Genomic DNA, 26,271 nt, shown 5'->3' on the forward strand with positions numbered 1-26,271 from the left:
TTACCCAAGAATGTTTCATTCTCATTTCTCGATCTTGCTGAGTTCCTAGGGAACCTGCCAAGGGCTGAATTCCCAGGCAAGACAGCCATAAAGAGGAGTATGTAACTTGGTTCATCCACTATGAAAAACAGTTTGGATATTTCTCAAAAAACTAAAAATAGAAATACCATATGCCCCAGTCATTCTACTTCTGGGAGTTTATACAAAGAAAACAAAATCACCAATTCAAAAAGGTTTACATGCATTCTTATGTTTATCACAGCATCACTTACAATAGGTAAAATATGGAAGCAACATAGGTGTCCATTGATAGATGAATGGCTAAAGAAGAAGTGGTACTACATGTACACAATGGAATATTACTCAACCATGAGAATGAATGAAATCTTGCAATTGCAACAACACAGGTAAACCTAGAGAGTATTATGCTACATGAAATAATTCAGACACTGAAAGACAAATACCATATGATTTCACTTATCTGTGGAATCTAAAAACTTGAACAAATGAAAAAATAAAACAGAAACGGACTCTATAAATACAGAGACCTATCTGGTGGTTGTCATGGGGGCAATTGGTGTGAGGATAGTCAAAACAGGTTAAGGGGATAAAAAGGTACAAACTTTCAGTTATAAAATAACAAAGTCATGGGATAAAAAGTACAGCATAGGGAATACAGTCAGCAATATTGTTATGTCTTTGTATGTTCACAGACGGTAGCTACACTGCTCGTGGTGACGACTTAGTAATGTATATAATTGTCAATGTGCTGCTGTACACCTGAAACCAATCTGATATATTGTATATCAAGTATATTTCAATTAAGAAAAAAGGAGGAGTATAGGTGAGATTCCTCTCAGAAAGTAGAGGCCTCAGGCCCTGCAAAGGACACCTACTTTACCTTCAATTCTGTTGCATTACTACTAACAACTCCTCAGAGATGGGGAACACACGGACTCATCTGGCTAATTGTGAGCTCCGAGCATTGAGCCTGAAAACCCACACAGCTGTAAATAACCAGCCTGTGCTCTGTGACCTTTCAGGTTGCTGGTCCCAGGACAGGTCTGCATGTATGACTTCTCTCCTCAAAGTCACTGTCTGAATCAAGGGTTCCCTGCCAGTCCTGAGAATGGAGCGCCAGCCGCCAGCACCCCCCTCCTACCCCGCCAAGCACTAGAAGGGCCATGTTCTTCTCTCCTTTGTCATGTCCCAGCACAGAAGCAGTTCTGTCCAGTGAGTACGCATCATCAGGAGAAGCAGGCAGCTGGAGCAGCCAGATGATGGGAGGGTGCCAGTATGCAGCGTCAGTGCAGACAGTCATGATGTGTATGTCCTCGGCTCTGCTGCTGGACATCGGCTTGCATTTGGACTACTGCCTTACTCCCACACTGTTCCCAGCCCTTACAGGCATCTCTCTCACCACACTGAGAAATCAGTCCCTCTCAGCTCTCTCCTAAGGATACGGTGTGATCATGAGGGTGACGACAAAGGAGAACGAGGCCGGGTGAGCGCGGACGTGACACCGTGGCGCTTGAGTAGATTCCCAAGGGCCAGGCTGTGAATGGAGTGCTCTGTTATCTGTCTAGTCACCCCTAAGGTATATGTGCCCTGTTATTATTCTTCCAGAGAAGATGGAGGGATGACAGACTGTCAGTGTAACTGTTCCTGATCATGAGAGAGAACGGGATGAAGCCCGGCTGGAGTCAAAGAGTCAGGCTGGTGACGCAGGGTGCCCAGCCAGTGGCCATCGCTTGCCAATGAAACCTGCCATTTCACTTCTCTGCTTACTCCACACAGACACCCTCTGCCCACCGTGCTCTTGTCTTTGGAGGTCACTGGCAGGCCTCTGTGGATGTAGAAGGTGGCACTTGCTGCTTATAGTAGAGGAAGGCTCACTGAGATGGCCAGGCGGGACCGCAGTAAGAGCTGGCTCATGAATTTAGGGCCGATCTCTCTCAGGCACCTGCTCCTGGATTTCGCCTAGGCTGTCCACTTCCTCCTCTGTTCTCTCAGTTAGCCCTCCACCATGTCAAAGGGAAACAGAAGGTCACTGTATCCAGTTCCCTCCACACTCAGGAAACCAGAAGCTATGGGAAGATGCCCATAAATGGGTTACTGGTTAACAGCTCTTAACCTCTGCTTTAATCTTTCTAAATTTTAACGCAGTAAAGAAGTTAACTGCATGCGCCTCTGTTATGTAATTTTAAGTTCCATCTGCCATACTTATTAACTAGTTACAAGAAGAAAGTTCTTATTATCACTGAGTCTCCAGATTGTCTTTTTTATGTGGAATCTAAAAAGTAAAACAAACAAAATAGAAATAGACTCATAAACAGAGAACAATCTAGTGGTTGCCACAATGGAGGGGAAGTGGGGTATGGCAAAATAGGTGAAGGGGATAAAAAGGGACAAACTTCCAATTATAAAATAAATAAGTCACAGGGATGAAAAGTACAGCATAGGGAATTTAGTTAATAATATACTATCTTTGTATAGTACCAGTTGGTAACTACACTTACCATAGTTAGCATTTTGCAATGTATACAATCACTGAATCACTATGTTATATACCTAAAACCAATACAAGATTGCGTATCAACTGTACTTCAAAAGCATTTTTTAATAAAGTTAATATAAAAAAAGTAGATGAGGGGATTCTACCTTATTTCTTAAAACTAGCAAAACATGATAACAAAACCAATCAAAACTGTCATAAAACTTCACACCAATCTCACTTACAATATCAATACAGAAACCTAAATATAATAATTATAATAGCAAACTCAGTCTCCAATCTTCTGAAGCATAACGAACAAGTTCTTACATGGTGAACGAATTCTTACAGAGTGAAGTTGATTCCCAGTTGATACCACTGAGGAAGGACTAAATAGATGATGAATTGTACCTATGTGATTAAATATATGATGCATGCATACAACAGGCAGAAAAATGTAGAGATAATAATTCTTAATAGCGAATACACTATCTTTATTGCATTCATTCAAAGTATATGGTGATCAGATGGGTGGCTTCATTTTCAATGGACATCTGACAAAGCATTTTCTTTTTTTCCCCAGACAACTGGATACTGAGTACTTGGAGGGAAATGACTGAGTCACATTCAATTCTGATTCCCCAGAGTTTACATAATCTTTGGAACAGCGCTGGCAACAACAGCAACAAAAAGTTAAATACTGAATAAATCCTTCCTTGTTTCACAGAAACAGAGCACAGTCCTTACGGCTTGCATCCACTGCTTTTTTCCTGCTTTTGTCTTTATTTCAGGGGTGCCCCGCATGGCAAGAGGCACAGTGAAATGGTACTGGTTTGTGTCTATGCCAGGAAACCAAAGAATAATGACAACTCGCGAGGATAACTGGTACACAGAATAAAAACCTTCTGATTATAAACATTTGACTTTAATTGAGAATGCAGATAATAGTTCTAAAAGTGAAAGCTTATCAATATTCTAAATCAGTGGAATTGCTTGCACTGTATTTGAATGACAGAAGGCTGCTTCTTTCATTAAAACATCCTTTAATTGGAATGACTCTTTTTCCTTGAGGGGGAAGAACAGTTCTTATTCAATGTGTTTCCTTAAAAAAGCAGGCTTGTATTTTAAGGTATTCTCATGGATTGCTCATTTATCCCTGAATGTCCTCTTTTCTTCTGACATTCTATATCTGAGTTTTTCTAATGTAAGTGTGTATACAAAGAGGAGAATAAGCTCAGAAACCAGTAAGGAAACTGTTCTAGGAAACTTGGATTTCAGACACTGAGCAATACTGCTGAAGGGACCGGAGAATGTGACCCAGCGTGTGGACACTTTACTTGTGAACTTCTGGCACCCAAATGATGGACACAGGCCCAGGTACCCACTTACCTGCTTCTTTTTTCCCAACACTCTTTTCTTTTTCAAAAGGTGTCCAAGCTCCACAGAACCACAAAACCTAACACGTGTCTCAGAATTCCTCCTCCTGGGCCTGTCAGATGATCGGGAATGGCAGCCCGTCCTCTTCGGGCTGTTTCTGTCCATGTACCTGGTCACCATCCTGGGGAACCTGCTCATCATCCTGGCCGTCGGCTCTGACCCCCACCTCCACACCCCCATGTACTTCTTCCTCTGTAACCTGACCTTCACGGACCTCGGTTTCACCTCCACCACCGTCCACAAGATGATAGTGGACACTCAAACTCACATCGGAGCCATCTCCTATGCGAGATGCCTAACGCAGATGTCTTTTTTTAATGTTTTCTGGATGTTTGGGCAGTCTTCTCTTGGCCGTTATGGCCTATGACCGGCTGGTGGCCATCTGCCACCCCTACACTACACGGCCATCATGAACCCCCGCCTCTGTGGCTTGTTGGTGTCGGCATCGTTTTTCACCAGCCTTCTGGTCTCCCAGATGCACAATTTGATCATCTCCCAGCTCACCTATTTCAAGGATGTGGAAATTGCTCATTTCTTCTGTGACCCTTCTCAGCTCCTCAACCACGCCTGTTCTGACACCTCTACCAGTAACATAGTCATGTATCTTGTCGGTGCCATCTCCGGGTTGCTCCCCATCTCCAGGATTCTGTTCTCTTACTACAAAATTGTCTCCTCCGTTATGAGAGTCCCCTCAGCAGGTGGGAAGCACAAAGGTTTCTCCACCTGTGGCTCTCACCTGTCAGTCGTGTGAGTATTTTACGGCACTAGTCTTGGGGTGTACCTCAGTTCGGCTGTCTCACTTTCTCCCAGGAACGATGCGGTAGCCTTGGTGGTGTACCCTGTGGTCACCGCCATGCTGAACCCCTTCATCTACAGCCTGAGTAACATGGATATCAAAGCAGCCATGCAAAAGTTCTTCAGCAAAAAAGTCTAATCTCAGCACTCATGCCATTAATTCGGAACATGCATTGGAAAATGCAGAAAGGCAAACACCTATACCTGCCAGTTACTTCTCACTCATCACATAATTCTTGCACAGCATGTGGCTTACACATCATCTTGCTTAAAATCTGAATATTGCTTCCTTTGGTACATCTTATTGGGACTGGGGGTGTGTCACAATTCCTGCATGATGGAATCCCATTATTTCTGTGGGTACTTCAGTGGATTTTCACTGGTGATCCAAGCATCCTGACAAGATGAACGACTCTTTTTTCATATGTTTAAAGTCTGCACCTGTCCACCAGCTCTTGTATATTTTCCATACATGTCGCTCCTTAATAAATCTCGGTATGTAGGTTATGTGTGAAGATGCATTTGTTTGTTTCAACCTTCGCTTTTATTGAACTCATCTGGGAAACCTCTCAATACTGGTAACTGAGTCTCACCACCAGAGGTGCCTGATTTCATTGGACTGGGATGTGGCCTGAGCATGAGGAGTATTAAAAGCATCCAGATGGTTCCAGTGTGGAACCACTGAGACCTACGATTGATGTAAGTCAGATCGTTCCTGCAATGGTGGCTTGTATGCCTTAGGATACCAATCAGTGTCCCGACTGCTCAGGGACAAACGCTGAAGAACTGAACAAGATCAGAGCTCTCAGGGGGGAGACATGAAGGGCCTGAACAACAGACAATATGTTATTCCCATTATTCCTGATAATGATTTTCAACTAACTTCTATTTAATCCATACAGCTGGAAATAGGTTCTGGTTATGAATCTACAGTCTCTGCAAAAACTCACATTCTATACGTTGCTTTCTGGTGCTGGGGTGAGGCTCTCAAAATCACTGCTGTATTTTCTATCTTGATTCATTTAAGGTACTTTCAAAAGTGGTCAGTAAAATGCCTTAAGTCAATGGTTCTGTAACATCTTTCTATGTTGACAGAGTAATTACACTAGTGTGTGATCTTTTAGTAATGTAGATAACTGTCATATGACTATGTTGCATATTTGAAACCAACATAATAGTATATTAAGTATACTTTAATGAAAGATATATTTTAAAAACTCACTGTGTCCTAAAAGCTCAAGTTGTCCCTTTACATCATTTAAGCTCTTGGCATGGCAGAATGCTTAAAGCTCTCTTGGATTTAACAGATCATATGTGTACATGGTAAGAAAACTGTAAACATCAATACAATTCTTGTCATCTATTCTGAGTCTGACATACTTTAAATAAATTATTTGAACACCATGAATACTTTATCTCGAAAGCCTGCCTGGCCATTACATTTTTTTTGAGAGGGCATCTCTCATATTTATTGATCAAATGGTTGTTAACAAGTATAAAATTCTGTATAGGGGACTCAATGCACAATCATTAATCAACCGCAATACTAATTCTCAACAATCTCCAATCTTCTGAAGCATAACAAACAAGTTCTTAGATGGTGAACAAGTTCTTACATTGTGCATAAGTTCTTACATGGTGAACAGTGCAAGGGCAGTCATATCACAGAAACTTTCGGTTTTGATCATGCATCATGAACTATAAACAATCAAGTCAGATATGATTATTCATTTGAATTTTATACTTGATTTATATGTGAATCCCCCATTTCTCCCTTATTATTATTTTTTAATAAAATGCTGAAGTGGTAGGTAGATGCAAGATAAAGGAAGAAAACATAATTTAGTGCTGTAAGAGGGCAAATGTAGATGATCAGGTGTGTGCCTATGGACTAAGTATTAATCCAAGCTAGACAAGGGCAACAAAACATCCACAGATGCAGAAGATTTCTCTCAAAACAGTGGGGGTGAGGTTCTAAGCCTAACCTCTATTGGCCTCCCTGCGACTGTGCCTGTCTTAGGTTGTTCCTCCCTTGAGGAATCTTACCCATCTCTGGCTAACCAGTCATCTTCGGGGGCCATACAGGGAAATGTAAAGTTGGTAAGTGAGACAGAAGCAATATTGTTTGAAAAGGTTAGCTTTTTACTTCTTTGCAGATTTATGCCCTGTGGCTTCTATGCCCAGCATTTGTCTTGAGGTATCTTTACCACTTGGACGAATTATGATACTCTGTAATTTCGATATGAGGCATGAATTCTACTTAGGGGTTGTGATTATGAAGGAAGAAGAGAAGCTATAGAGGTAGCAGATGCAAGAAAACATGGGAAGATTGATTATTTCTTTGCCATATCTTCTTGTAGTGTAACATAAGCGTGTATAGGTTTTAAATTACTAATTAAATTGCATGCACACATTAAAGTAATAGGAATACAGCTACATAACCAAAGTAGACCTACAATTACCAGCCATATCCAGTGAAACCAAGAAGGTTCCATATGAATTTTTGAACTATTTGTTAAAGTTCGTTGAAGAATGCTGTTGGTAATTTGATAGGAATTGCATCGAATCTGTATATTGCTTTGGGCAGGATGGTTATTTTGATGATATTAATTCTTCCTAGCCAGGAGCATGGGATGAGTTTCCATTTGTTAGTGACCTCTTTAATTTCTCTTAAGAGTGTCTTGTAGTTTTCAGGGTATAGGTCTTTCACTTCCTTGGTTAGGTTTATTCCTAGGTATTTTATTCTTTTTGATGCTATTGTGAATGGATTTTTTTTTCCTGGTTTCTCTTTCTACTAGTTCATTGTTAGTGTATAGGAAAGCTACAGATTTCTATGTGTTAATTTTGTATCCTGCAACTTTGCTGAATTCCGATATTAGTTCTAGTAGTTTTGCAGTGGATTCTTTAGGGTTTTTTATGTACAATATCATGTCATCTGCAAATAGTGACAGTTTGGCTTCTTCTTTACCAATTTGGATTCTTTGTATTTCTTTGTTTTGTCTGATTGCCGTGGCTAGGACCACCAGTACCATTTTAAATAACAGTGGGGAGACTGCGCATCCCTGTCTGGTTCCCGATCTCAGAGGAAAAGGTTTCAGCCTCTCGCTGTTCAGTATGATGTTAGCTGTGGGTGTATCATATATGGCCTTTATTATGTTGAGGTACTTGCCCTCTATGCTCATTTTGTTGAGAGTTTTTATCATGAACGGACGTTGAATTTCGTCGAATGCTTTTTCAACGTCTATGGGGATGATCATGTGGTTTTTGTCCTTCTTTTTGTTGATGCGGTGGATGATGTTGATGGATTTTCGAATGTTGTGCCATCCTTGCATCCCTGGGATGAATCCCACTTGGTCATCATGTATGATCCTCTCGATGTATTTTTGAATACGCTTTGCTAATATTTTGTTGAGTATTTTTGCATCTACATTCATCAGGGATATTGGTCTGTAGTTTTCTTTTTTGGTGGGGTCTTTGCCTGGTTTTGGTATTAGGTTAATGTTGGCTTCATAGAATGAATTTGGGAGTATTCCCTCCTCTTCCATAACGAGAATGGGTGTTATGTCTTCTCTTTATGTCTGATAAAATTCCGAGGTGAATTCATCTGGCCCGGGAGTTTTGTTCTTGCGTAGTTTTTTGATTACCAATTCAGTTTCATTGCTGGTAATTGGTCTGTTTAGATTTTCTGTTTCTTTCTGGGTCAGTCTTGGAAGGTTGTATTTTTCTAGGGAGTTGTCCATTTCTCCTAGGTTTTCCAGCTTTTTAGCATATAGGTTTTCATAGTATTCTCTAATAATTCTTTGTATTTCTGTGGGGTCCGTGGTGATTTTTTCTTTCTCGTTTCTGATTCTGTTGATGTGAGTTGACTCTTTTTCTCTTAACAAATCTGGCTAGAGGCTTGACTATTTTGTTTATTTTCTCAAAGAACCAGCTCTTGGTTTCATTGATTTTTTTCTATTCTTTTATTCTTCTCAATTTTATTTATTTCTTCTCTGATCTTTATTATGTACCTCCATCTGCTGACCTTAGGCCTCATTTGTTCTTCCTTTTCCAATTTTGATAATTGTGAGAGACTATTCATTTGGGATTGTTCCTCTTTCTTTAAATATGCCTGGATTGCTATATACTTTCCTCTTAAGACTGCTTTTGCTTCGTCCCACAGAAGTTGGGGCTTTGTGTTGTTGTTGTTGTCATTTGTTTCCATATATTGCTGGTTCTCCATTTTAATTTGGTCATTGATCCATTGATTATTTAAGAGCATGTTATTAAGCCTCCATGTGTTTGTGAGCCTTTTTGCTTTCTTTGTACAATTTACTTCTAGTTTTATACCTTTGTGGTCTGAAAAGTTGGCTGGTAGGATTTCAATCTTTTGGAATTTACTGAGGTTCTTTTTGTGGCCTACTATGTGGTCTATTCTGGAGAATGTTCCATGTGCACTTGAGAAGAATGTGTTTCCTGTTGCTTTTGGATGTAGAGTTCTGTAGATGTCTATTAGGTCCATCTGTTCTAGTGTGTTGTTCAGTGCCTCTGTGTCCTTACTTATTTTCTGTCTAGTGGATCTGTCCTTTGGAGTGAGTGGTGTGTTACAGTCTCCCAAAATGAATGCATTGCATTCTATTTCCTCCTTTAATTCTGTTAATATTTGTTTCACATATATTGGTGCTCTTGTATTGGGTGCATATATATTTATAATGGTTATATCCTCTTGTTGGACTGAGCCCTTTATCATTATGTAATGTCCTTCTTTATCTCTTGTTACCTTCTTTATTTTGAGGTCTATTTTATCTGATACTAATATTGCAACACCTGCTTTTTTATCTCTGTTGTTTGCATGAAATATCTTTCTCCAACCCTTGACTTTTAATCTGTGCATGTCTTTGGGCTTGAGGTGAGTCTCTTGTAAGCAGAATATAGATGGGTCTTGCTTTTTTATCCATTCTATTACTCTGTGTCTTTTGATTGGTGCATTAAGTCCATTTACATTTAGGGTGACTATTGAAAGATATGTACTTATTGCCATTGCAGGCTTTAGATTTGTGGTTACCAAAGGTTCAAGGTTAGCTTGTTTACTACCTTACTGTCTGACCTCACTCATTTATTGAGCTGTTATAAACACAGTCTGATGATTTTTTCTTTCCCTTGTTTTTCCTCCTCTTCCATTCTTCATATGTTGGGTGTTTTGTTCTGTGCTCTTTTTAGGAGTGCTCCCATCTAGAGCAGTCCCTCTAAGATACCCTGTAAAGGTGGTTTGTGGGAGGCAAATTCCCTCAACTTTTGCTTGTCTGGGAATTGTTTAATCATGCCATCATATTTAAATGTTAGTAGTGCTGGATACAGTATCCTTGCTTCAAGGCCCTTCTGTTTCATTGCATTAAATATATCATGCCATTCTCTTCTGGTCTGTAGTGTTTCTATTGAGAAGTCTGATGATAGCCTGATGGGTTTTTCTTTGTAGGTGACCTTTTCTTCTCTCTGGCTGCCTTTAACACTCTGTCCTTGTCCTTGATCTTTGCCATTTTAATTATTATGTGTCTTGGTGTTGTCCTCTTTGGATCCCGTCTCTCGGGAGTTCTGTGTGCTTCCGTAGACTGAGAAACTGTTTCCTCCCCGAGTTCGGGGAAGTTCTCAGCAATTATTTCTTCAAAGACACTTTCTATCCCTTTTTCTCTCTCTTCTTCCTCATGTACCCCTATAATGTGGATATTGTTCCTTTTGCATTGGTCACACAGTTCTCTTAATATTGTTTCATTCCTGGAGATCCTTTTATCTCTCTCTGTGTCAGCTTCTATGTGTTCCTGTCCTCTGGTTTCTATTCCATCAATGGCCCCTTGCAACTTATCCATTATGCTTATAAATCCTTCCAGAGTTTGTTTACTTCTGTAATCTCCCTCTGGACGTCTGCAATCTCCCTCCAGACTTCATCCCTTAGCTATTGCATATTTCTCTGCATCTCTGTCAGCATGTTTATGATTTTTATTTTGAATTCTTTTTCAGGGAGACTGGTTAGGTCTGCCTCTGCAGATCCTTTCTCAGATGTAACTATCTCGGACTGGACCATATTTTCTTGCCTTTTCATGGTGGTAGCAGTGACTGTAGTCAGGTTGCGGGTGTGTCAGCTGGGGGAAGAAACTCCTTTCCTGCTTGCTGGATGCCTTGCCCTTCTCCACTGCCTGTGACGGTTACCCACACTCCTGGAGCAGCCACTGGGTTAGGCTGTTTAGCTGCTGTGGGCGGGGAGTCCATCAGAGCAGCACAGAGCCCTGCAGGGAATGACAGGCATGCCAGGTGCACTCCTCCATGCTAGCAGCATCCCTCCCGGGAAGCTGTGTAGCAACAGCAGCCTTTGGGTCTGGCCCAGGCTGCTGTGCATTGGGCTAGGATTCTGTTCGGCTGCTGGGAGTGCACCTGCTCCCTCTAGCTCTGCTGCAGGAGTGCACTGGGCTCTGCCACGCAGGCTTCTACTGGGCTCCTCTGGCTTCACTGCCACCAGTGTGTGCTAGGCATGCCCAGGCTGTTTGGTCGCGCTGCTGTGGGCTAGGCCAAGTCTCTCCTGCAGCGCACGGATCTGCTCTTCGTCCCTTCCGGCGCTGTCATCCCCGGCACGTGCTGCCACTCTCCCGCTACTGGGCCAGTTTGTCAGGGTCTGTGCCAGTTGGAGGAACAACTGGCAAGCTGCTTAATGCTGTGAGGGGCTTCAGAGCTGCACTGCCTCCCTGGGGTTTAGGGCACCTAAGTTTCCCTGGTATTCCCAGCTGCCGGGACAACTTCGTCCAGCTATGGTGTCCCTGTCTCTTTAATACTTGCAGAAAGCACTCTGTTTTCCTTTGACTCAGGGGTGCCGGTTGCAGGGACCTGCCCACAGGTTTTGCTTTTCCGTATCTCCAATATTCAGCACCACGTGCACCTTGTGTCTGCATTCTGGGTGTGGACTTCTAGAGCTGGTTGTTTAGCAGTCTTGGGCTTTCACTCCCTCCCCATTCTGACTCCTTTCTTCCCACTGGATTTTGGGGTGGGGGAAGTTTGGGTCCCACCTGGCCGTGGCTTGTATCTTACCCCCTTCGTGTGATGCTGAGTTCTCACAGATGTAGATGTATCCTGGCTGTTGTACTGCATCCACTGGTGTCTCTTTTAGGAATAGTTGTATTTATTGTATTTTCATAAATATATATGTTTTGGGGAGGAGATTTCCTCTGAACTACTCACGCCACCATCTTCCCGTGATCTATCCACATTAACATTTTCATCCCATCATTTAATGACAAACAAATCTCCACGTTCCTCAGCAGAGAGGTGTCTGGGTCAGGAAGGCTGCATGGAATGGATTTAGAAAGTTACAAGAGCCCACTATCCACATACATCCCACTTTCATAAACTAGGGGAAAAAAACAGATAAACCAAAACCACATTTATTAACATTTTCATTACCTGAAAACATGAACAAACCTGAAGACAATGCCTTCTCGAGTCTGTAGATTCCTCTCTGGTTAGCAGAAATCAGAGCCCGTGGGGTCTTTGTTAAACAAGGCCATGCAATCACTGCAGATTGGCCTGATGATGGAGGGCCCTCCTGCTGTAACAGAACCCAGGGAGTCAACTTGAGCCACCATGACCAGAAGCGGTATAGTGGGGTCTGCAGAAGTATCCAATGCAGAGGAAATTCTACCCATTTCCCAGGTTGTCTCCAAGGAAATTTTGTTGTGCAGTGAATTTGAGACACAACCTGAGTCTCTCTAGATGCTGGGGTCTGTGTGGTGTGCTGTATCCGACATGCTCCCAATGACCCCTAAATCCTGTTTTCATGTCTGCCATTAAATGTGAGAAAATGAAAATGCTTATAAATATTCTAAATGCAGGGAATATCTAGCATTGTATTTGAATAAAATAAGTTATATATAACCGCTTCTTAAGTTGTTTAAATTTGAGTGACTTTTTTTTCTTAATGGGTGAAGAATAGTTCTTACAGTGTATTTTTTCTTAAAGAAGTAGGATGTGTTTTTACTGTGATCATGGATTTGTTATCTCAGTGTTCTAGTTGCTCTGATCCTCTTCAGTTGAGTATTCACTAAATTTCATGTGTGTAGAAAGGTGAATAACATAAGCCAACAAGGAAAGAGTTCTAGGCAGGTAGGATTCATCTCACTGATACATATTGCAAGTCACTGGGGTGTATGGCTCCAGGCTTGTATACTGGTTGGCAGGTGCTTGAACCCAACATATAGACACAGTAATAGATGCATTTTTACTATGTTTCCTTTTATTGAACACACCCCATTGTATTTCAGAAAGCATCAAAGCTACACCAGACCACAAAACTTCACACATGTCTCAGAATTCCTCCTTCTGCATCTCTTGGATGACCTGGAACTGCAGCCCATCCTCTTAGGGCTGTTCCTGTCCATGTACCTGGTCACCAAGCTTGGGAACATGCTTATTTCCTGGATGTCAGCTCAGACCCCCACCTCCACACTCCCATGCGTTTCTTCTTTTCCAACTTATCCTTGGCTGACATCGGTTTCACCTCCACCATGATACCCAAGATGGTAGAGGACATCAAAACTCACAGCACAGTCATCTCCTAGGTGGGCTGCCTGACTCAGATGTCTATATTATCATTTTTGGATGTATGGATGGTATGCTTCTGACCGCGATGGCCTATGATCTGTGAAGGGCCATCTGCCACCCCCTGCGCTACCTGCTCATGTGAACACAGGCCTCTGTGGTGAAGCTGAAGTGTTTTCTTCATCAGCCTCTGTTCTCCCAGCTGCATACTTTGAGGATGTGAAAACCCACCTGCTTCAAGGATGTGGAAATTCCTCATTTCTTCTGTGCCCCTTCTTGATTCCTCCACCTCACCTGTTCTGACATCTGCACCAATAACTTAGTCATGTATTGTTTTGGTGCCGTCTCTGGGTGTCTCCCTATTTCATGGATCCTGTTCTCTCACTGTAAATTTTCCCGCTCCATTCAGAGCATCCCCTCAGCAGGTGGGAAGTACAAAGCCTTCTCCACCTGTGGCTCTCCCCTGTCAATTGTTTGTTTACTTTGTGGACCAGCTGTTGGAGTTTCTTGGATCAGAGTTGTCACCTTCGCCCAGGAAGGGTGTGGTGTCCTTGTGGATGTATCCGGTTGTCTTCTCCACGGTGAACCCCTTCACCTGGGCATGAGGAACAGGGACACCCAGAGCTCCATGTGGAGGTTCCTCACCAAACAGGCTCATCTCGGTAGGTATAGTTCTTTTTGGAGCGTAGGGTGAAAAAATCAGCAAAGCCAAACATGTATAAATAAATTTTAAAAAATAATCTCTGGGGATGAGACCCAGCCATCAGTATTTACAAGACTCCCCAGGAGATTCCAATAAAATTCCTGGTTGAGTACCAGGAAACTGCATCCTCAGACAATACATAAATGAATACATTTGACAAATGCCAAATTTCTATGGAAAATACACAAGCAACCGTGGGAAAGGATGTAAATTTTAAGTATATAAAAAGAGGTTATTTCACCTGGATAGCAGGTTTTTTAGAAGAGTCTCTCATGCATTTATTCTGATGTCCAGGGATCCCAAAATATTACCCAACACAATTAAAACAAACTGAAAGAACTAAGACTCATCTACAAAACATGGACAGGTGTGAAAGCCATGACAATGGAAAATACATGACCAGGGAAGAGTATTCACTGGTATAAATGTACAGATGAGTCTTCTCCTGAGAAGAGGTTAGACCCAGAACCTTCTAAACACATTCACTTTATCCTTTTCTTCTGTTAAGATCAGGATGTCCTCAGAGGTTGGGAGAACATGGATGAATTTCACCTAGTGATGAGCTCTGTGCACTGAGCTCCCAGGACTAAGGTGGAGAAAACAATTAGCCAGCACCTCCAGCCTTACCTGGGTGCCAGTCTTGGTCACGCCTCATCCATGTCTCATCATCTGCACTCCGGGATTCATGCCTGAGTCTGTCTTCCTGTCAGTTCTGAGGACAGAGCCTCAGCCCCATCACTGACCACGCAGGAGAAGGCACTGTATCTGGGCTCCTAAGTCATGACCCAGCTGAGGTACAGCACAGACCAGGGAGTGCCCCGGCAGGTGGTGGGTGCGGCAGGGGCTTTGGGAGCTGTTTCCTGATCAAGAAGACAAGCAGAGAGAGGTTGAGGTGGCCAGATGGGAGGGCTCCAACGTGCAAAGTTTCAGCTCAGAAGCCGATGAGGTTCCTGCACTTGTTTTTTTCTTGCGGATTTCAGAACCTCATTCAGAATCCCACTCTCCTCCACCACCACGTCTCGCTCCCTTGAGCATGGCCCAAGCCAGAGCAGGAAATGGATCTGTGCAAACCAGTTCTGAGCACTCCCAAATGAGCATGCATGTGATGATCATGATAGTCACTAGAAGGGCAACCCCGATATCACCAAACATTATTTAGGGCTTCCTCTATCAGACTTTGGTGATTTTGGACATTCAATCTCACAGCAGAGTCATTTCCTATGTGGGCTGCCTGATTCTGTTGTCTTTTTTAAATCTTTTTGGATCTTCGGCCTGTGTAGTCCTGACTGTCATGGCCTGTGATGGGTTTGTAGCTATTTGTCACCCCCTGCACCATCCAGCCATCATGAGCCCCTGCCTCTGTAGCCTGCTGGTCCTGCTGTCTCTTTCAATCAGCCTTTTGGACTCCCAGCTGCACTTCCTGGTGGTTTCACAGCTTACCTTCTGCATGATTGTGAAAATTCCTCGATTCTTCTGTGACCCTCCACATCTCCTCAAGCAGGGCTGTGATGACATCTCCACCGATAACATATTCATCCATTTTGTTGATGCCGTCCTTGGGGGTGTTCCAATCTCAGGGATCCTTGACTCTTACTATAAAAGTGTTTCCTCCATTCTGAAAATTCCATCAACTCGTGGAATGCCTAAAGCCTTTCCCACCTGTGGCTCTCACCTGTCAGTGGCTTGCTTGTTTTATAGCACAGACCTTGGGCTGTACCTCAGCTCAAGTGTCTCACATGCTCCCAGGAAGGGTGCAGGGGCCTCAGTGGTGTACACTGTGGTCGCCCCCATGCTGAGCCCCTTCATCTACAGCCTGGGGAACAGGGACATCAGGAGGGCTGTGCAGAAGCTCCCCCAACAGAATACACTCATTTTAATACTTGGGCCATTTTTTTTAGTTTGTGGATTAGAAAAGATTGTAAAACCAAACATCTGGAATTGGCAAACATGACTGTTTGTTCACATAATTCTTGTAGCTCATGGTTTTCATTCCTTTGGTTTATCATATCTGAAAATTGTTTATTTGGGCACATCTTTGATGGGATTAAGGTAGTATTCTGGGATCCCATGTATGTCAAAATCACTGCACAGTGGAATCCTATAACACCAATAGAATCATATGCATTTGTCACCTATGATCCAGTCACCCTGTAGAAATTCACAACTCTCCTTTTAAATATGTATACAATGAATCTCAACCATTTTCACTCTGTGTCTATTGTCCATAAAACTTTGGCTTCAATCAAATCTATTGATGCAGGTTGTGTTTGAGAGACTTTGTGTCACTGGTCCTCAATGGTGGCTTCATATTGGGCACATCTGATGAACTTTAAAGCATCTTCACAAGTCCTACCACCAAGGATTAAGATTCAGTTGGACAGGAGGGTGGAAAAAGTATGGGAAGACATAGCAGCACTCCAGGTTGGGTCAAAGGTATAGCCAAGGCGCGGGACTCTTGGATTTTGTCAGACGTTTCATTCAAAGATGACTTGCGTTTCAGTTCTTTACTGTTCACAGTCCAATCCCGCCTAACTTTCAAACCTGCCTTACTTGTACAAGAGTAAATGCAATCAGAACCATTCTTTCCCTCTCTTGGGATTTGGTGAACTCATCTGTAGGGGAATGGGCTGAGGTTCATGGGGGCCTTTATTGCACAACTACTGTAGATCACAGAGTTTCTATGCATAGCCATGCATCTTGTAAACTATTTTTGGAAATCTGAGCTGTGGAAATATTATTCCCTGTACAATATGTGAATTTTCATGAAGACCTGTCATGGAAAGATAGTTTCTTTGCTAGACAGATCTTTCTGTTTCTATGCCTTGACAACAACAGCATACAGTGGAATTTGTCTGACTTTTCTATTGGAAAAACACATGTAGGTAATTCATAGTGAAGTTACACATTGCCAGTTTTTAGAAATTATTTCTCTTTCATGCATGTATCTTACAGAAGTTCTCACTGTGTGAAAGAGGCAGAAGCATAAAAATTTCATTAATTGTACCATAATAAGGAATTGACAAATGAAATTTATTTTTCAAGTAACGTTATATATTATTCAAAGTGTTTCAAATACATATATATACTTCACAGAGTCTTAAAATACAGTATTGGGCAAGTCAGAACTCAGGAAACAATATGTGTACAATGAAAATATTTAGGTAAGGTCAAGACAACAGTTGATGGACATATAACCAATACTACTATCTAGCAGTATTGACAAGGAAATTCATCCTCCAAATTTATAAAAAGTGTTTGTTTTAGGGCAACTGGAGTGCAGAGAAGTGAAATCATGTAGGGATGGATATTGTGTGTATATATATATATATATATATATGTACATATATATATATATGTAAAGGAATATTATTCAGTCTTTCATGTGATACATAAATGAACTTGGAGGACATTATGTTAAATGAAATTAACCAGACATGGAAAGACAAACACTGCATGATTTTACTTATATGTAGAATCTAAACAAGTTGAACTCATAAAAGGAGAGATCAAATGATGGTTACCAGGGGCTTGGATGTGGGGGAAATGAGCAGATATTGGACAAAGAACACCAAGTTTCAGTTATGCTGAATGAATAAACTCTGGAGCTATAATTTACTGTTTGGTGACTAGAGTTACATAGAATAGCATGTTGTATACTTGAAATTTGCTCAGACAGTTGAAGTTCAGGGCTCTCAACACACACACACACACACATACACATGCACAGACACACACACACACACACATGCAAGCACACACACACACAAAAATCATACTCATGTGACGTGATGATTATTTAATTAGGTTGATCATGCTAATCATTTTATAAAGTATACATGTATCAAAACATCACACTGTATACCTTAAGTATATTTAATTTTTATGTGTCAGTTATATCTCAATAGTGCTGGAAAAAATGAATTCTTAGGGAAGTATTATTACATATTTATATTTTTAATATTGCTAAATGGTAGTAATGGTAATAAAAATAATACATAATGTTATTGGAGGATTTACTGGTGTCTGGTAGTGGTTCTCTACCTAGGCCTTGTATATGTGTGTGTGTGTGTGTGTGTGTGTGTACATATGTATGTATGTATGCAAAGGACTTAAGTGTAGATTTTATTGGTTCTGGGTGCAACCAGTGCAACAGAACTTTTTAAAGGTCAACAGGCAATGCTAGTGATCAACTAGACCCTTGTCTTAGCACTTTATAGTTGTCATTTAATTTAATTTCTTACAGCAACCCTATAAGGTTGTTTGAATTAATATACCCACTTAACAGAGTAGCAAACAATACAGATGTTTGTAAATCATTATCTGTTCTTTTTCTTTATGCATTTCCCTCAAGTGAAGTCATGTTTTGACCTGCCAGGAGAAATGAACACTTTGAGTCGTCGCCAGTGAGCTGAATTTAGGAGAAATGCAATTCCCCATAATAGAAGATAGATTTTAAAACACTTGAGCTGGCAAAAGAAGGACAGTATGGGGTTTCAGTCTGGGCCTTGGTCTTAAATTTCTCAACTGTATGTAAGAGGGCTGGAACTGATGAGAGACGAACCCTTCACAAATGTGTAGGATGAGAGATGTGTTTAAGAAGTTTTACCAAGAACAGGAAATAAAACCAGCAAAAAGCAAATTCAACCTCAGAGCTTTCGCTGAGATTGTACAACATGGATAGGAAATAACCTCCCAGTAAGCATTTTATAATGTATATGATTGTCAAATCACTGTTATACACCTGAAAATAATATAATATTGTATATCAGCTATATGCCAATAAAAAATAAACTTATTCCATCAAACAAAAAAAAGATACAGCATACTCATGGAAAGTTAGTTGTTGTTTAACCATTTAATCACGAACACCATCTTCAGGATTAGGGATGCCGAATGTTTCTGTACATGTAACAAAAACATATTTATCCAAATATGAACTCCACCATGTCCAAATATTTATATATTTGAGTTATATTTGAGAAGCCTTTGATCAGAGAACCCACTTACGTGAGTGAGCCCTCAGCACCATGAGAAAATGGGTGTCATAAGAAATTATCATAAAAGTTCATGAAAAAATTGGCATATAAAAATACTGTCAGGTTATGAACATTCAATTTTAATTTAGAATCCACATAATGTGATGATTTTAACGTTCTTAGGGTTATATGCCAGATTAGGAGAATATCTTATGCTTCCTTCGGATAAGATAAACTATATTTGAGGGTTTGTTAGTGTACTTGAATTGGAATCGTATTTTCTTAAAGAGATTTTAATATTTATTATTTATTATTCCATATTTTTCTTTAGAATCAGGGGCTGATATTTTACTGTGTTCATTTCAGAAACACATGAATAACCCAGATATCAACAAGCAATGAGTTTTAAGAAGAGCTCGCAAATGAGAAATATTGCTGAAGGTACCAGGGTCTATTGTCCTCATGTGAATACTTTACTTCTGAATTTCTTGAATCAATAATATACACAATGATAAGTAGGGACGTCAACATCTTCTCATGTGCCTGTTTGCTATTTGTATGTCTTCTTTGGAAAAATGTCTCTTCAGGTCCTCTGCCCATTTTTTAATAAGTACTTTCTTTTTTTGGTATTGAGGTCTTTGAATTCTGTGTACACTTTGGACATTAACCCTTTGTCAGATATGTCATATGCAAGTATATTGTACATTCAGTAGATTGTTTTGTTGATGGTTTCGCTTGTACAACATCCTTTTAGTGTGATGGAATGCTCTTTGTTTATTCTTGTATTTTTCCCCCTACCCGGGAAGACATATCAATACAAAAAATTGCTAAGGCTGATATTCCAGTTTACTGCCCATATATACACAATGCAATATTATTCACCCACGCAAAAGAATGAAAACGTGCCATTCGCAACAGCATGAATAGACCTAGAGGGTACTATACTCAGCAAAATAACTCAGGCAGCGAAAGACAAATACCATATGATACCATTTACAAGCAGAATGTAAAATATAAACAGAACAGAAAGGGAGTTACAAAAACAGAGAACAAACTGGTGGTTGCCATAGCAGCTGAAGAGGTGAGATTGGCAAAACAGGTGACTGGGATTATAAGGAGGGACAAACTTCCAATTACAAAGTAAATTAGTACAAGGATGAAAGTACAGGATACAGAACAAAGTCAATAATATGGTAATATCTTTGTATGTTGACAGATGCTGATCATGCTTACTATGCTGTGCATCTAGTAAAGTATAGAATGATCCAATCACTATGCTGTCCACCTGAAACCAATATAATAATTTATATCAACTATATTTCAATTAAAAAAGCAATATTTAAAAAACTAAAGTGCTTTCACACATTAAAAATATTTATTATACGTTGTATTTCACACAGTACACAACATATGTTCATAGTAATACATATCACAATATTTATTTATGCAATATATATTCCCACTTTAAAAGGTATATATATTTTTATAAAATATATAAAAAATAGACAATGAGCTTACTGCCTATATTCATACTTTGTTTATACATCCTAACTCTTCTTTTTGAACAGGCGTCCCACCTACATGGAATCTCAGAATCTTACAGGCATCTCAGAATTCCTCCTCCTGGGCCTCTCAGAGGATCCAGAGCTGCAGCCACTCCTCTTCGGGCTGTTCCTGTCCCTGTACCTGGTCACCATCCTGGGGAACCTGCTCATCATCCTGGCCGTGGGCTCTGACCCCCACCTCCACACCCCCATGTACTTCTTCCTCTCTAGTCTTTCCCTGGCTGACACTGGTTTCAGCAGCACCACCGTCCCCAAGATGCTGGTCAACATCCAGACCCACAGCAAGTCCATCTCCCATGCAGGCTGCCTCACTCAGGTGTCCTTCTTTTTTCTTTTTGGTTGTTTGGACAGCCTACTCCTGGCCGTGATGGCCTATGACCTGTTCGTGGCCATCTGCCACCCGCTGCACTACCTGGCCATCATGAGGCCCCGCCTATGTGGCCTGCTGATCGTGGTGTCATTTGTGATCAGCCTTTCAGACTCCCTGACTCACTGCTTGATGGTGTCCCAACTTGGCTTCTGCACACATGTGGAAATCCCTCATTTCTTCTGTGACGTCCCTCAGCTGATCCGCCTCGCCTGCTCTGACACCTCCTCCAGTAACATAGTCATATTTCTCATTGGGACCATCTCCGGGCTTCTCCCCATCTCAGGAATCATTTTCTCCTACTATAGAATTGTTTCCTCCATTCTGAGAGTCCCCTCCGCAGGGGGGAAGTCCAAAGCCTTCTCCACCTGTGGCTCTCACCTGGCCGTGGTTTGCTTGTTTTATGGCGCAGGCCTAGGTGTGTACCTCACTTCGGCTGCCTCGTCTTCCCCGGGGAGGGATGCGGTGGCCTCGGTGGCGTATGCGGTGGTCACCCCGATGCTCAACCCCTTCATCTACAGCCTGAGGAACAGGGACCTCAAGGGGGTGCTGTGGAGGATTGTCCCCACCGCAGCCTGATGGCGAGGCCCGTGCTGCCCTTTCTGCTCAGCGGACTGGAAAAGGCAGCAAAACCCCAGCATGCCACCCAAACGCCTGAGTTCGCGGTCCCGTGGTGTATGTGCACGCACGCGTTCCACTCTCACAGGTGCTCCCCTCAGCATGGCTCTGAAGGAAATGGGACATCATTTTGCTCCCCCACACCCAGGACCCGGCCCTCTGGGGTTGTCTGTCGTCCCTCGGTGCACCCCTGTCACCCGCTCAGCCCCAGGGCTCTGGGTCAGGAGTGGTCTCACTGTGTCCCTGAGAAACCAAACCCCTGTAACCCTCTCCTGCTTGTCACTCACCGCTTCTTCTCTGCTTCCCTCGTTTGTTTAGACTTGTTAGGAGGATCTAAACCACACCTTTAAAACCTGGACAAATGGTAATATCTTTCTCCTTAATGATCTTGACTGCATTCTCAGCAGATCGGATGAGTATTTAATTTCCTGTCCAAAGAGGGTGCTTTTTTTTAACTGAAAGTGACACTATTAATAGATAGTTTGAACAAACAGTTATCAGTTGGGACTTTTCTAGGAAAAATTTGGATGTATACTTCCAGGGAAGATGGAGAGGAATTCTCAGAGCACTGATATATTCCCCAACTTTTCTGATAATCATCTTTTCCATTTCATGCACTCTCCCCAATCATATTACATACATGCTAAAGTCATATATATCTATGTGTTAGGATATATATATATATTAGCACACATATATACATATACATATACTAGCATACATATATTTGTAATATAAATTAATTTGTATATATGTGAAGCAATAAACTCCTTTATACACATATATAAAACAATATATAGAGAGATAACTACAAGCTATGTCATTGATTTTCATTGAGAATAATAAAGGCTTACAAGTAATGTGCTGAGCATTGAACTAAGTCAGAAAAATAACACAACAGTAAATCCAAAGCAAATTGAAGGAAATAGTGAAGATACAGAAAAAAATTGATCAAATAAAAAAAGAGTACTGTAGAAAGTGTCAATAAATCTAAAAATTGTTTTCTTGACAGCATTAATAAAACCTATGAATCACATTCAAGACTGAGTGAGAAAATAAGAAAAAACAAATTATGAAATATAACTGTAACATCACTATACATATATAGTGAGAGACATAAAGAAATAATTGAATACTATAAAAATATGAATAATATACAAACATAAAAGAAGAGGGACAATTCCTAAAAACTGATGACCGGTTACAACCAGCTCAGGAAGTTAACTTAACCCTGAATAGCTAAACATATATTCCTTTTATAATAAAGACAATTAATCAGTGTTTTAAAATTCCTTACATAAGAATAAAAATGTTTTCATAATTCCACCAGTGAAAGAACAACTCAATCCAATCTTATGTAAATGTGTGCAAGGAACAGAGAAAGGGGAAATGTTCACTTAATAAGATTAATTGGAGCCTGATACCAAAACTGAAGAAATGACAACTCATTACTAACAATAAGTCAAAAATTAAAAATAGAATGACCTTACTATCCAGCATTCTCCTTCTAGGCATATACTCAAAATACCTGAAAGCAGAGAGCCCAGCAGGTAAGTGCACCATGATGCTCACAGCAGCATTATTCACAGTCACCAAATGGGGAACCTTCCCAAGTGTCCATTGCATAATGAATGGATAAATACAGTGTCTCCACATACAAGGGAATATTATACGGCCGTGAAAGGGAAAGACATCCTGGCACATGCTACAAAATGGGTGAATCTTGAAGTCATTATTCAATGTGAAATAAGTCAGTCACAAAGGGACAAATGCTATTTGATTCCACTTTTATCAAGCACCTAGAATAGTCAAATTCATAGAGACAGAAAGTAGACTGGTGGTTGGTAGGCCTGCATTGAGGGGAGAATGTGGATTTGTGAATTTTTATTGATTAATGGGGACAGAGTTTCAGTCTGGGAAGATGCAAAAGTTCTGGATATGGATGGTGCAGACGGTTGTTCAACAATGTGAGTGTTTCTAATACCCCAGCACTGTACAGTTAAAAAGGGTTAATATGGCCAATTGCTGTTCTATACATTGTACCATAGTAAATGAATGAAATAAAAAAACCCACCCATGTCTCTTAATCAAAAGGAAGTGAGGATGACAGGAAGGAAAGGAAGCCCCAGGCTCTTCGATGGACGTGCATTTTCTCTTTCCCCTCTTTAGTTGTATCTGGAAATCCTTAGGGACTGAGACGACATGGACCAATCTGCCTAATTATGAGCTCTGTGCTTTGAGCCCCCGAGGCTCCACAACTGTGAATAATCAGCCTGAGTCTCCAGCCCGTCGGAGTGAAAGTGCTGATGGTGTGGGTGCCGCGCCTGTGGCCCCTCCCTCACGGTCTTCCGCATCAGGACGCTGATGTCTGAGTGTCTTTCAGCAGGTCCTGAGGACAGACCTGAGCTTTCATCATCCGCCAGGCAGGGGAAGAGGAGGTTTGCCCTCTGCGGTTATGGCCCAGCAGAGTCACAGAGCAGCCCCGTAAGTGCTGAGGGTGCCCATGAATGGAGCAGGGGCTCCTGACAGTATCGTTTCCTCCTCATCAGGGCAAACAGCACAGCCCTGACAGGCGGGAGGGCACCGACGTGCAGCTCCAGCTGTGCGCCCTGGGGAGTCTGCCTCTTGGTTAGGCTGCAGCTCCAAGAACACTTGCTCAGTTCTGCTTCCCCCCACACCGGGTCTGGGTCTTACAGGCGTCTCCCACGTGGTAGCAGGAAATGGGTCGTGCTTATTTGGCCCCTGGTATGCAAAAAGGATCACAGAGGTGATGTTGGGAGGAGGAGGAGGACAGTAAGTACAACATCTAGAACCGTTTCTGGTGTGTCCTAAGTGCCAGGCTCTGAGCTGGGTATTGTATGGGGCTTCCATCTGCACAATCTTCCGCAAGGTGTACAAGCACACATTACTATTTTATAGAGAAGGAAAGGAACATGGCATTTTTAAGGGAATTTGCACCCGTTATGAGTTGGAAAGGGATGAAGCTGGGTTTGAATCTGGGCAGTCTGACTCCATACTCAGGGCCCCTGGCCATTCCATCCCTGTTATTCCAGGCAAATGTCCTCCCGCTGCACCCCACCACACCCCACCAGCTCACAGTGCTCTCCACTTGGGGTTCCTGGTGGGTCACATTCCCTGCTGTACCAGCGATTGGAAGATTAGCCTAGACCACACTGTAGGGATCCCAGCAGGGTCAGTCCAGGGTAACTCAGCACAGCCCTCTCTCAGGGTCCCCCTACAGGCTTTCTCTGCAGCTGTCTGCTTCTCCGGTGTTTGTATAAACCACCCCCTCCATCCCAAAGGAGACAGGAAGTCAGGGGCCTGGCTTCCATTGCTAATTGGAAATTGGAAAATATTTTAAATTTATATTTCAGATGTACCTGTGGTTAAGATCTCTGGACCTCTGCTCAAAACATTTTGAAGCCCAGGAAACAAAGTTGAATGCAGAGGAGTCACACTGACCATTTACTTTTGAATCCCGTCTGCTCCATTTATTATCTGTGTGACATGGTGCAGGTCTTAATGTCTCTGAGACTTACAATTGTCATGTGAGTTAATTCCTAATTGGTGCAATGCCATGAGAAACATTTCACAGATAATGCATGCACCTTATAGGGTCTCTACATGATGGATGCATAAAATGAAATTTATAATTAATAGTATTAATTATAAGTGTGATCTTCATGTCATTTGACATAAATGTCCAGTGACCTGAAGTTACAGTTTCCCTACATTCCCTGAAAGTTTTTTATTTTTTACCTTATACATATAGGTACTTGGTGTATGGAGAAAAATCACTACTATCCTTTATGTCTGATTCCCCAGAGCCTTTATCTTATTGGCAAAGAGGAATCACCAGAAACAAACAAAAAATCTATTAAATACTGAAGAGACCCTTCCATTGTCCACAGAAACAAAGCATAGACAATAAGCTTCCACACGCAGGGACTATTCATGCCTGTATTTTATCCCTTATTTTAGGAACGTCCAAGAGGACTAGAGACAAGATAAAATAACACTTGTTTGTATCTATGTCATGGACTTTCTTTGGGATGTATTATTTTCCATGGAATTCCTTCCACAGCATTCAACTATTAGAAACTCATGGCAGAGATTTTTATAAATGTTAAAAACTGAAAGCAGAAACAGAAAGAGGAGGTACACCTTATTGCATGGGCTTAGATGCATTTTTGGATTTGAAGTCATTCCATGCCTCAATGCCCTGAGATAGGAAAGCTTTTGATGTCCTTACCACATAACCCATGAGTTTTTGGTAAGATAGTTCATTAAGTACATTGTTCCAACAGTGACTGAAATTCTTGCTAAAAGTAGTGACCAAATGTTTATCAAGGTCCAAATTTCCCTTAGGTCTATTTCCATTTTTTTATTTGTTTCCTTTTTGTTTTGTTTTGTGTTTAAGATTCCACATGTAAGTGAAATCATATGGTATTTGTCTTTCTCTTTCCGACTTATTTCATGGGTTTGCTTCATTCTTTGGTATCTGACTTAATACCCTCTAGGCCCATCCATATTGTTGCAAATGACAATATTACATTCTTTTTATGGCCAAGTAATAGTCCATTGTGTCTATGTACCACATTGCTATCCATTCATCCACTGATGGCCACGGATTGGTTCCATGTATTGGCTATTTTAAATAATGTTGCAGTAAACATATGGCTTCAGATAGCTTTTCAAATTAGTGATATTATTTTAAGAAGGCTAGGTAATAAATTCTTTTTCATCAGAAAAACAAG

General features: G+C 41.4%; 2 protein-coding genes and 2 pseudogenes across 2 annotated transcripts; all 4 read left to right on the forward strand.

The window, feature by feature from the left end:
* Window positions 1-1,204: 1,204 nt before the first annotated feature.
* LOC108410059 (olfactory receptor 7E178-like) lies at window positions 1,205-4,865 on the forward strand (annotated as a pseudogene).
* Window positions 4,866-5,198: 333 nt separating this feature from the next.
* Window positions 5,199-14,564, forward strand: LOC140845409 (olfactory receptor 7E178-like; annotated as a pseudogene).
* Window positions 14,565-14,768: 204 nt separating this feature from the next.
* On the forward strand, window positions 14,769-15,939 carry LOC108410058 (olfactory receptor 7E178-like). The gene is made up of 2 exons (XM_073219487.1): window positions 14,769-14,816; window positions 15,163-15,939. The coding sequence occupies exons 1-2, from the start codon at window positions 14,769-14,771 to the stop codon at window positions 15,937-15,939; spliced, it is 825 nt and encodes a 274-aa protein (XP_073075588.1).
* A 4,570-nt stretch (window positions 15,940-20,509) lies between these two features.
* On the forward strand, window positions 20,510-21,475 carry LOC108387257 (olfactory receptor 7E178-like). Its single transcript, XM_017645483.3, has one exon. The coding sequence runs from the start codon at window positions 20,546-20,548 to the stop codon at window positions 21,473-21,475; it is 930 nt and encodes a 309-aa protein (XP_017500972.3). The 5' UTR covers window positions 20,510-20,545.
* The last annotated feature ends 4,796 nt before the right edge of the window (window positions 21,476-26,271 follow it).

The sequence above is a fragment of the Manis javanica genome, chromosome 13 (genome assembly GCF_040802235.1).
Source record: "Manis javanica isolate MJ-LG chromosome 13, MJ_LKY, whole genome shotgun sequence".
NCBI lineage: Eukaryota > Metazoa > Chordata > Mammalia > Pholidota > Manidae > Manis > Manis javanica.